Genomic DNA, 12,229 nt, shown 5'->3' on the forward strand with positions numbered 1-12,229 from the left:
GGACAATCCCAATAAATAACCAGCTTCTTTGAAACTTTGTACACTAAGTTCCTCTACTCCACAAAGGATCTTTTTATAAAACTCAACAGGAAAGAAGTCTGTGGTGAGCTGCTGCAAGAATTTGGAGGAAGTTCAGTTGTCATAGGGCTGAGATGAGGGGAAAATGTTGAAATGATTTTCTTTCGGAACAAGAGATTAAATTCTCTGATTGCCAAAATGCACATTGTACCAATGTAACCTCATCAGGAGCACAGAATACCATAGAAAGGATGTTTTTAGAGTTCTTAAGTTTTTGCAGGATTTGCCCTTGGGCAACTGACTGCCACATGCATTATGGTCCAATCTGCCCCCCAACCCAATTATGTTTTTCTAGCTACAGCAGTCCAAATATCTATTTTTTTTTAATTAAAGTAGTTTCAGTACTGGGCAGACACGTTTAAACCTCTCCACAAAGCCTCCTCATGAGGATGCAAATTGTCCCCTTTCTGATCCTTGGCTTCCTCAACTAATCTGCATGGAACATATGAGATGTCACAAGAATAAGCCATGCTGAAAGTCTTACTTCTGAGTAAACATGTATATGATTGCATTATAGTTCTACCCTGATCACACAAGCAAACAGACAAAAAAATTAAAAGGCACTTATTTAACTTAATGATAAATGCCAAAGCTCTACTCCTCTGTTTTCTATGAGCCTATGTTCTCATGTGTGGAGTGAGGCACCTAATACTGAATAATCCCTACAGGATTACTCAACAGTTTGCCTTTGGAAACAGCATTTCCTCCTCCAATTCCCAAAGAAATTAAGTGTTGCCTCCCAAGGCACAAACAATTACTTCCATCTTACATACCCTCAAGGCACATTTACTCCCAACGACATGGATATAGATATGGTGCTGGAGTATGTAAATCATAGATTAGTTCTTCTGCAGGAGAGACTGCCTACTATACAGCATATGACCCGAAGGAGCAATTTTTAAATAGTAACTACTTAAATTATATAGGTGATATGGAAAAAAATTATGGAAAAGCACATAAGAATTCTACACTTTATGTAGTTAGCAAACTAGAAAACAATTTCTGTAAGAAGTGTAGGAAAGAAGACCAGTGTTAGAAACTGAGTTATGAAAGCTAGGAGCTAAATGGCACCTTAAACCTAGGTTATGGGCGCAACAACGGAATGTCTAAGCGTGCTTTTTTTTATAAGAATACAAAGCTGAAAATGAATGAACTGCAGCTAAAATATTATGTTCATTTTTCACATAGTCTAGCCCAGGTGTTGGCAACCTAAGGCCCATGGGCCACAAGTGGCCCACGGGGGTTGTTTAACTGGCCCACAAGCCACCCCCGAACTGAGCCGCCCGCTCGGCAAGTCCCCGCACGCAGCGCTAAACCAGCACAGCACGGGGCAGGAACATGCTTCCGCTGCACCCAAAATTGCATCTGCGCATGTGTAGATGCCAAAAATTGTGTCTGCGCAGACGCAGACACCGGAAAATACATTTGCACAGACACAGGACACCATGGGCACCGGAGCTCACACGATCCGGCCCACGGAGGGATCTTGGCTGGAGTGTACCGGCTCAAGCGAAGTAAACCTTGCTGACCCCTGGTCTAGTCCTTCTCCTGCCAACCTCCCTAATATTCTAAAGAGGGTCTCTTCTCCAGTCTTCAGAGAGTAGTTGGAAGCGGGGAGGCAGAATAAGGTCCTCCTTTCCTCCCACTTTTAATCTGAAATCTTAGGTGTAGTACTGCGCCCAGAATTCAGAAACTGCTCAGGGTAATTAAACTGTAGGAAAATGAGCCTAGAACAAGAGTTTCAAAACTAGAGAAGGTACTTACTCTTGGTATGTACTATTACAGCAAAGCTGAATTTCTCAGCTTTTTAATGGGAATTTTTTGATATTTCCTCCCTTCCCTGCCCACTGAGGATTTCTCCAAATATTCTTAACTATTTTTTTGTGGTGGGTGCCATTTCTCTTCCACAATACCCCGAAACAGTGCAGGATCCAAGGCACTGTGGAAAATAGGAACATAGGAAGCTGCCTTATAGAGCTAGTGGCTCTCCTGGATTTCAGGTAGAAGTTTCTCCCAACCCTATTTTGAAATGCCTGGGTTTGAACCTAGAACCTTCTGCTTGCAATGCAGATTCCCTTCATAATGCCAGTGATGCCAACATGGCAGCCAGGCTAGCCACACATTTGCCTGCACAAAATAGTTAGCTGCCATGTATTTTATTCTTTTCATGTGTGAAACTGCCTGGTTGGCAGAAATTTAGCAGGCGAGCTTTTCACATCTTTGTTCTGTGCCAACTTCACCAGTTAAGAGATTGCTCCCACTTTCACTTCCAACTCATGATGACTTATGCAAGTCATTTCTTTAGAATGAGAGAATCCGAGACACAAAACCACACACACCTCACCAGGTGACCATGGGTCAGTCTCTCTCATCCTAAACTACTTCAAGATACCGTTACAAAGCTAAAACTAAGTGGAATCCGCGATCACATACATCACAGGAAGGTAGGTTACGTACAAATTCAGTACTATGGTACTTCCTGTTAACAACTATACTTTCTAATGGAGTCATCCCAGGTACAATAATTGTGATAAATTAAGTGCTGAGCACGTATGTGCAAGTGACCTAATCCAAGGAGCCTCATCTTATATGCAGGTTTACTCCAAAGTTCTTTTGGGTTACACGGGACTTACTCCTGAGTAAACAGGCACAAAACTAATCTTTTTTTCAGCTGTTGAAACCACAATAGCCGTATTAGAAGGGAAAGCTCTCAAGGGGGCAATGACTACATTACAGCCAACCCACTCAGCAGACCTGTTTACTTCAGTAGCAAAGTACATGGTGTACACACACCCAATGCATATGGTAACTCCAGACTATGTTGATGGGGAAGATGGTAGGAAGGCATTTACTTTGCTAAAGTTACTGATGAGGAAAACTCATCTCTGGGCTACCCCCTACAGTGGTCCACTGCTGCAAAAAAAAAAAAAAAAAAAAAGCTAAGAGTCATGCGCCACTTCAAACACTGTGCACTTTCCAAGCCACAATGGATACACAGTTATTTTGGCTGGGACACAGAATACAGCGCTAGTTATCTTGGCTGGGACTATGCTGTTTCCCATTCATTGTGACTCAGGGTTCCCCACCCCCTCTTGTTTTCTTTGGTTTTAATGAACAGGCTTTGAGATGGCCTTTTTTTCTGCATTGGGGCTCAGGTAGAGCCATTCAGAAAGGGAGGCGCATCAATCAACTCGGGAGGAAGAAAACCAAGCAGCTTGGCAAGGTGGCTTTTATTATTTATACAGTACACCACCACTTCTTCCAAGGAGCTCAATGCGGTGTGCATGGTTCCTCTCCTTCCAACAACCCTGTGAGGTAGGACTCGCTGTTAAAACCGTGTTTATGGAAGACAATCTTACTCGGCTAAGAGTGATCCCCAAAGAAGCAGCTAAACTCAAGGCCACCCAGCGAGCTTTGTGGCTCATTCGAACTCTGGTCCCCCCAGGCCATATTACAGCACACTGCTGGCGTTTCTCAAACTTTGGTTCTCGGCTCTTGTTGGACTACAATTCCCATCATCCCTATAGCTAGCAGGACCAGTGGTCAGGGACGATGGGAGCTGTAGTCCTACAAGAACCCAAGTTTTGAGAAAACATTACGCCGCACACGGAAATGCTGGGTATTCGGGGAGGCGAGGCTCACCTCCCTTGCAGGGGGTGCGGTGCTGGCTGTGCTGCGCCCGGTAGCCCTCGACCACCTCCCACTCGCCGTTTTCCCGCTTGATGGGGAAGGAGACGCTGAGCACGTGGTTGCAGGGCTTGATGATGCGCAGGATGCCGCGGACGCGGTGCCGCTTCTCCTCGGGGCTCTCGCGGGTGCGCAGCCCTTCCACCAGCTTGTCCTCCACGATGCCGGCGCCCCGATCGAAGAAGCCCTCCACCATCTTGAAGAAGTTGGGGTCGTCCTCCGACGCCGACACCGCTTGGCTGTATTGGCGGCGCCCGCCGTTGTCCCGACTCGTCGTCGTCGCCCTCCTCCTCCCCGGACCGCTCCCCGCCAGCAGGGCAGCCGCGCACGGCTCCGCGCCGGACAGCGCCGGCGAGCCCGCGGCGCGGACGGGCGCCAGGAGCTCCCCGAGGCAGCGGTACATGGTAGCGGCGGCGAAAAGGGGCTCGTGGGGCGGAGGGGGGGCGGCCGGCGGTTTACCTCAGCGGCGGCAAAAGGGCAAGGGAGACGCTGGGCTGGCGCTCGCCGCTCTGAGAGGGGGGAAAACTGAAGGGCGTCGACGCGGCAGGGCGGGGAAAAAGGGGTGGGAGGAGCAAAGGGAGGAGGAGGAGGGAAGCTGCTGACCAATGGCTCGACAACAAGGGCAAGCGGGCCCCCGCCGCTGCCTTTAAATGGGCCCCTCCGCGGGAGGCAAACAGGGGGCGGGCCCAAAGGGTGGGGAGGGGAAGGGGTCGTGGTAATACCTCCTCCCATTGCGCAGGCGCACCCATTCCACTAACCGCCACCTCCTTCGGCGGCTGTGGGAGGAGCCCGTGTTCTCGGGCGGCGCTTTTTTTTTTTGGAAGCGCGCCTGCGCGGTGCGGCGGCGGAGGGAAAGCGGGTCTGAGGTAAGAGAGAGCTTTTTGATTGGGTGAGGGATTCCGGTTTGTCCCGCCTCCTTTTTAGCAAAGCGCGCGCAGCGGCGGTTGTATTTTAACCGTTGGGGTGTATGTTCGGGGGTGGTAAGTCGGCTGTTTCCGGGCGAAGCCGGTGGGCCTGGGAGGGTAGCTGCCGTGAGGCTCCCCGCTTTAGTAAATAAAGGAAGGCCTCGCTGGCCTCTCGGTCCTTCTGACAGGCACCGAGGGCCGCCTTGCATTCCTCTCCCGGGCTGAGGCCTTCCCCCGTATTGCGCTGCTCGGCGGTGGCTTCCCTCAGGCTCTCCTGGAAATGTCTTGCCTCACACTTCGCACACCGCATCCATGAGGGACCAGTGCTGCTTTCTTGATTTTTATCGGGGGGCAGGTAGTAGGGGGAAACTCGCCAGGAAGTTTGCTTTGTTTATTGCGGGCCCAGTCGCAGTGCGAGGCAGTGGCAAAATGTAAGTTGTTATTAAACAACTCAAACAGACCATGATCTGGATTAGAAATGACCACAGTTTTATTGATTACGGATACAGGTGGATTTTTGGCTCGGGCATTGGGTACATGTATATCCGTTCCAGCCCCCCGGACAAATAATAATTAATTTTAAATAAGTAAAGAGACTCCGTTCCCCAGAGTTCCTGCTCAAAAGAACCCCTGCAAGTGACCCTTTACTTTTTGATCCAGAGTTTTGCTGAAACTTATTAACTTATAAGATCAAGCATTTAAAACTTCCCTATACAAGACTGCCTTCAGATGTCTTCTAAAAGTCAGAGTTCTATATTTTTTTGACATCCTACGGAAGGACATATCACAGTGTGCGCTCAACAATAATAATAATAATAAATGATTTATTACTTAAACCCCGCCCATTTCCCCAGCCACTCTGGGCGGCTTCCAACAGGAGATAAAAAATACATTAAAACGTCAGAACAGGGCTGTCTTCAGACGACTACTGAGAAGGCCTGGAACAATCCTGGAAAAATTCTTCCCTTAGGAAAATAGCCTAGAATCACTGTTTTTCTGTGGTGCAAATGACCAAAATTGGTGACGGTGCACCTTTAAGACTGTGTGTGTTCTCTTGGAGCTGCTTCTAGTCTAAGAAATGGTTATTTTTCCTCCTCCATACCTTGGCAGATGGCTTATGGTGTGTGGTTTGCTTATGGTGCACACAAAGAGAGTAGCAGATTATTATTTTTACAAGTAAACAGCTGACTGACATGCTTACTTAGAACCAATAGGTCTTTTGATGGATAATAAATTAATACATTATTTATATGTTGCCTTTCTACATTGAGTTTGCCCAAAGCGGCTTACAAGAAAAATCCACTTACTATTAAATACAAAACACAGAGGTTGAGGTCAGTGGAGAAAGCAGTTTACAGAATAAATTCAAAGAAAATGAAATCAATAATTCAGCAAGCATAGAAAAAAACAAAAAGAAAGTTAATATACAATAAAGTTCCAGCTGCTGGTGCTGCTCTTTTTGTCTGTCAAGGAGACTTAGCAGCCTGGCTTAAATACTGTATAGAAAGATTGTCTCACTAGGTTAGATAATTTACAGCTGGCTTTCTTGTTTCTCTTCCAGAGAAGACAAACAGCAGAAAAAAAGAGAGATGCTGGGGAGGGCAATGACAGTAAGTAATTTTCGCCAGCCTCCTGAACGTTCCAACTGCTGACTTAGCTAGAGTTTGCTTGCCAAGACTTGGAAGGAAGGGATCTAGCCGTGAAACAGCAAGCTGGAATCCTCCTGTCTCATGTGTGGTTCAAATATAGGAAGAGCTTCAGTTTTCAGACTGGGGCACCTACTAGTGGACAGGATGAAGCCTACCAGCCGGCTGTTAGACTGAAACAATAACAGCACAAGGAATGTTCCAAGGGAAATAAGTACCTCTTCAATCAGGTAATTTGCTTTCCACCAGCGAACTCCAGAAGTAGTGCCCTATTCAGATATGTCAACAAGAAAGCTGCCAGGAGTGTTTCATCCATTCGTAGCACATTTCCTGGGAAATGCAGGAATTTGTTAATTTTGTTCACTGGGTAACTGGAATTAACCACATTTCTTGAGTTTGCCATATAATTGAATATTGTTGTTTCATGTGGGAGACAGTTCTGCAGAATGTAGCCCACATTGGAGATAAGAATGATGTCTTATTTACATCAATTCTATGAATGACAGGCTGTACTGTGCACACAGCCCTGTGTATGTAAGGTTATCTCCCACTTGGACTACTGTGACATGCTATACGTGGGGCTATCTGTGACTCTGAAACTATAACTAATCCAGAATGCAGCATCTAAACTGGTGACTGGAGCAGTCGCCAGGACCATATAACCCTGGTTCTGAAAGACCTACATTTTACACATATGTCCCAGAGTTTGAGAAATAATAACTTGGCCATAACCAGAGAATTGACCCGTGGAATTTAAATTTAGCTCTCCAAATCTAACTCCATCAGCACTGCACTAGTTTTTCTTACTATATTTATAATAAAGCTCTGTCAATTGGGTAATGTGTAAACATTAGACCATTATAAAATACTTTAGCCCTGACTTTTACAGGCCTATATTTTAGCTCATAATATCAATCTCAACATGTTGTACCTGGCAGTTTGAAACACTGCCCTTGCCTTAAACTTGTGTTGCTTATATGATTTGTTGGCCAGCATAAACTGGTTTCATGCACTCTGTACTCCCTTACTGCTTGCTTGCTTGCTATGGCCTTTTACATAAATATTTTTCCTTAAAGTTCTTTATCATGTGCCTGGATATTGCAACATCAACTAAGGTTACAGGGCTGGGAATACATATGAACTGGAAAGAACAGTGTGCATTTAAATTAGTTTATGATTGTAGGGAGATTGTTCTAACCAATTTTATGAAAAACAAATAACATTTTTAGCAATGGGAAATACTTTTGAAGCAATATTAATAAAAACACGTTGGCTATAGCATCCTTAGACTATTGCCATGTATTTCAAAAAGTAAGTATAGTTGTCTCTTGGTACATAGAAAGAGGAGTGGGATGATGTGTTCAGAGTGATTTAATGGCTGGAGTTTTTATAGTTTGTTGTTTGCTATTCTCCATTTTGTTGTGTAGGTTACATTATGTTGGCAGTTCCCACTGACAAATATTGAGGTGCAGTTTTATGTGTCAGTAACTTATGTGACAAAAGGTACATCTTACTTTCCTTTTATAACCACATTTACATTCCACCAATTCATGTAAAATATTCAGGCACTATACAACAATACAAGCATAATGTTTTGTTTTTTTTAATGCATGAATGGCCATATTTTTGTGCAATGCATAATAATCTCCTTTGAAATAATGTTACTTGCTGTAGGTTGATGCAAACCATAATGTGGCCAAGCCAGTTATATAAGCAAGTAGCTGCTTTGCCCTTTTAGTATTTGTCTTCAAGAGTGTTTTGGACTGAGTTGTTGGAGTACACACATTTTTCTTTTTGTGTTATTCTAACTGGAGTTTTTGGCATTACAACTTTCTGGTTATGTATTTAAGAGTGTTGCATACATTTTCCAGATGAAAGGGAGCTTCCTATTGCCTGGTTCCGACAAAGTCTTCTCTCACTATGGTTTTATTTCTTTACCATATCTTTCTTGACTGTTATATATTCTCCACTGTAAGAGCGATCTTCCATAGTTCAGTGGGGAGTTCTTAAAGACATGTTGATTCTGCAGAGGAAGCATCTTCAAATCAAGTCTGTGTTTATGAGAGAAGCCAGTTTGACTGAAGCATGAGTAAACCACATCTTCCACCATGTGTCATCTTGCAAATCCCAAGCAAGAAAAACTTTGTAAAATGTATCTTTTCACTTAAAGGATCACAGGGGGTTTAAAGGCAAGAGCTGCTATAACAACAAAACTGAATAACTAAACTGCTTCTTTTTCTACCATCTCAACCTGTTGCAGACATAATGGGACATGGTTTGCAAAGGGACATTGCCCCCTGCCCCCCATGGTTTGTTTTAAGCATAGTTTGTGAACCCACCACAAGCCATGATTAGAAGGGCAATCATAGTTAACTTTAACTATGTGCTGATGTCACTGCAACAGGACTCCCTAGTTCAAGGACATGGTATGCAGGCAGGCAACAGCCCTCAGATGGGAACAATCCTTAATGAAAACCAGGGATCTGCTTCTGCTTTTCTTAACACAATCTGCACTGACTAGATTTTAGATCTGGCCTTTGGAACATATCTATAAAAATGTAATTGAAGTATATATTTTTGGAGTGTGTACAGAGTCATTTGGTATCTTCAAGCAAATATTAAAAGGCACTTGTGATTCTTGCTGAATGCCAGTTAAAACTACTGACTATTCTCTGCAAAAGAAATTGGGAGTTGATAATTTTAGAGCACAATTTACCAGCACAATATTGCACTTGATAACTGCAGATGAGACAGGGTTTTTCTATTAACCAAGATAAAGAAGCAAGTTGTTTACTTGCTTATTGGTACAGCTGGTTGTTGTGTGAGTAGCTGCTAAGCTCCATAAGCCCCTAGAATTCATTTTCTTCTGTAATGCTGCCTCTAGAAGATCCATCTGCTTAGTTCTCTTATTACTAGGTTTGCTGATGGTGTGTGGGTTATTTAGTTATTTATATTTTTTATTTACAGTATTTATAGTCCACTCTTAGTTGTATGTTTTCAATCCCACTGTGGGGAACAAAGTAATAAAAATAAATGGTGAAAAACAATATAGAAAAATTACAAAATATTATAATCAGGACCAATAAATAATGCTGTCATAAGTTAAACAAGCAAAACTACAGCAACAGAAAGTAACATTTTAAGTTTAACCAAATATGTACGTAAAAACAAGCAAAACACTTAAACTGATTAAACAACCAACGGTATTAGCAATAGTTCCCAACCCATACAGTGGTACCTCGGGTTCCAGACACTTCAGGTTACAGACTACTCTAACCCAGAAAAAGTACTTTGCTTCAGGATGAGAACAGAAATCATGCAGCAGCAGCAGCAGCAGCGGGACGCCCCATTAGCTAAAGTGGTACCTCAGGTTTCAGGTTAAGAATGGACCTCCAGAACGAATTAAGTTCTTAACCCGAGGTACCACTGTATTTTACTCACAGCAACCCACTCTCTTCCTCTTTGTCTCTCATACAACAAGGGCCCCACTATGTTGTGTTTTTTTTAAATTAATATTTATTAAGGTTTTGAAAGGTTACAAAATTAAAGAAGAAAAGGGAAAAAAAACAAAGAAATAAAAAACAATTAAGAAAAAAAAACAAATCAATCCTTCCATAACTTATCTTTCATTTGCTTGTTTCCTTGACCTCCTCACACCTCCCTTTTTTGTATTCTAGTTCAATTAGCTATTTCAGCAAATCCTTTCCTTCTTTGTTTTTATCCTAATAATTTATCTTAATATAATGTAGCTTTACATTCTTACCAATTAACAATCTATTGTTACTTAATCTTTTATAACATTTCTGCTAAAACCACGTAACTTCATTCCAACATCCTTCTAACATTCCTTAATTTTACAATGTTTCTGTAAATAAACTTTAAATTTCTTCCAATCTTCTTCCACCGACTCTTCTCCCTGGTCTCGGATTCTGCCAGTCATTTCCACCAGTTCCATGTAGTCCATCACCTTCATCTGCCATTCTTCCTGGGTGGGTAGATCTTGTGTCTTCCAAAGAATACTTTGCAATAAGTATTCTTGCTGCTGTTGTAGCATACATAAAAAAAGTTCTATCCTTCTTTGACACCGATTGGCCGACCATGCCCAGGAGAAAGGCTTCTGGTTTCTTCAGAAAGGTATATTTGAATACCTTTTTCATTTCATTATAGATCATCTCCCAGAAAGCCTTAATCCTTGGGCATGTCCACCAAAGGTGAAAGAATGTACCTTCAGTCTCTTTACATTTCCAGAATTTATTATCAGGGAAGTGATATATTTTTGCGAGCTTGACTGGTGTCATGTACCACCTATAAATCATTTTCATTATATTCTCTCTTAGGCATTACATGCCGTGAACTCACACTTCTCTGAAGTCTCTCAGCCCCACTCACCTCACAGAGTGTTTGTTGGGGGGAGGAAGGGAAAGGAGAATGTGAGCCGCTTTGAGACTCCTTAAGGGGAGTGAAAGGCGGGATATCAAGTCCAAACTCTTCTTCTTCTTCTTCCTAGTCAGCCATAATATTATGTCCAACATCTTGTGCCCATTTAATCATAGCTGATTTCACCGTTTCATCCTGAGTATTCCATTTCAACAGCAAGTTATACATTCTTGACAAATTCTACAAGGGCCGCACTATGTGCCAACAGATTCTCTCTGGCTTTTGAGTAACTTAACATATTTCATCCCCAGCTGGTGTTTTGCTCCCCTTCCTAGGCCTGAGGAAACTCACAGGCCTCAAGGTCAGCAGGGCTGCCAGGTACTGACATGCACATGGATATGCTGGTCCCCTCACCCTACACTGAATATTCAATCTGCCAGCCTTAAGTATGCATTTGTCCCATCCACCTGCCCACCCAATGAAGAATATAAAGTGTTATGATAGCTGACTCTTTTTTAAAAAGTAGTTCTGGTCTTTTACATCTTGGAAAATAACATTGCTAATTTTTACAGTTGTGTCATAGATGAGGGGTCACCCAAAGCATGAAATACTTGAATGGTAAAAAATGTCTCTGAGAAGGGCTACATAATGTATTCTTTTTCCCTTAAAGTTAAACAGCTCTAGAAATCAACATTGCTCTTGCTGATTCCAAATGTCTTATAGATAAGTGGCATTTGAGCTAGAAACAGCCCAAAGCCAGTAGTGGCAGACTGGTTTCTTTCCTATTTAAAATGAACAATTAGCAGAACTGTTTATATAAACAGAGAACATTTTGTTGAAACTGCTAACATTCACATGCCGATAACAAGCAAGTAGATAACCAAGTTCTTTATTTTTTGTTTACAGTGAAAATGCCTTTTTGAAAAAGGTTTAATAGTATGATCCCGTGAATTGATCTGAGTTAAGCTGCAGTGACTACTGAATTGTATTCAACTTTCTGTGAGGTGAGTTGGGGCGGGGGGGGGGGAGGATGCTTCAAGACTGTCACAAGATTGTGGGCATGCTTGCTTGGCACAGCATTGTCTAACCTGGCAAACATGAAAATGAACCCTCAATAAACAGGTTGTTTGGAAGCAATCAAAACCTTGGCTACAATTAGACATAGAGATTGAAATATAAATGGGAATGCCTGCTTCACACCTTTTGGTGAGGTCTTACTCCTTATGCCATCACTATCAGAAGTCAAGCTGATGACTGGCTGTGAGCCTCAGAACCTCTTCTGACACTTCAGTTGTGAATCTGGCTCAGAAGACTCAGTTGGTTCAGTCAGAATCATTTTAGGAAAACTAACATCTGGGGGGGAGGGGTTAGAAAATATTTTCAAAACCGTAGGGGAAAAATATTAATTTTATGGTAATTTTGATTATATTATTGATTTACTTTTGAGTTCTTCTCTGAAGTAACTTACTTTGGGTCCATCCTATGGAGAAAATCAGGCTGTACTCAAGTAAATAAATATGCTGCCCCTACATACAG

General features: G+C 42.8%; 2 protein-coding genes across 13 annotated transcripts in view; one reads left to right on the forward strand and one right to left on the reverse strand.

Annotated features, from left to right (window-relative positions):
• Positions 1 to 4,302, reverse strand: part of GLUD1 (glutamate dehydrogenase 1) — a 36,200-nt gene extending 31,898 nt beyond the window's left edge. Inside the window, exon 1 of the mRNA XM_081913680.1 lies at positions 3,721 to 4,302. Coding sequence (XP_081769806.1) covers positions 3,721 to 4,168 — 448 coding nt within the window. The 5' untranslated portion in view covers positions 4,169 to 4,302. The remainder of the gene's footprint in view (positions 1 to 3,720) is intronic.
• Positions 4,102 to 12,229, forward strand: part of SHLD2 (shieldin complex subunit 2) — a 30,893-nt gene continuing 22,765 nt past the window's right edge. Inside the window, exons 1-4 of one of the 12 annotated variants that reach the window (XM_081913586.1) lie at positions 4,495 to 4,631; positions 6,232 to 6,280; positions 7,744 to 7,819; positions 11,600 to 11,697. The gene's annotated coding sequence lies outside the window, so the exon portion shown is untranslated. The other 11 variants (XM_081913587.1, XM_081913576.1, XM_081913585.1 and 8 more) reach the window with 11 other exon arrangements.

The sequence above is a fragment of the Podarcis melisellensis genome (assembly GCF_964234715.1).
Source record: "Podarcis melisellensis genome assembly, chromosome: 5".
NCBI classification, from domain to species: Eukaryota; Metazoa; Chordata; class Lepidosauria; order Squamata; family Lacertidae; genus Podarcis; species Podarcis melisellensis.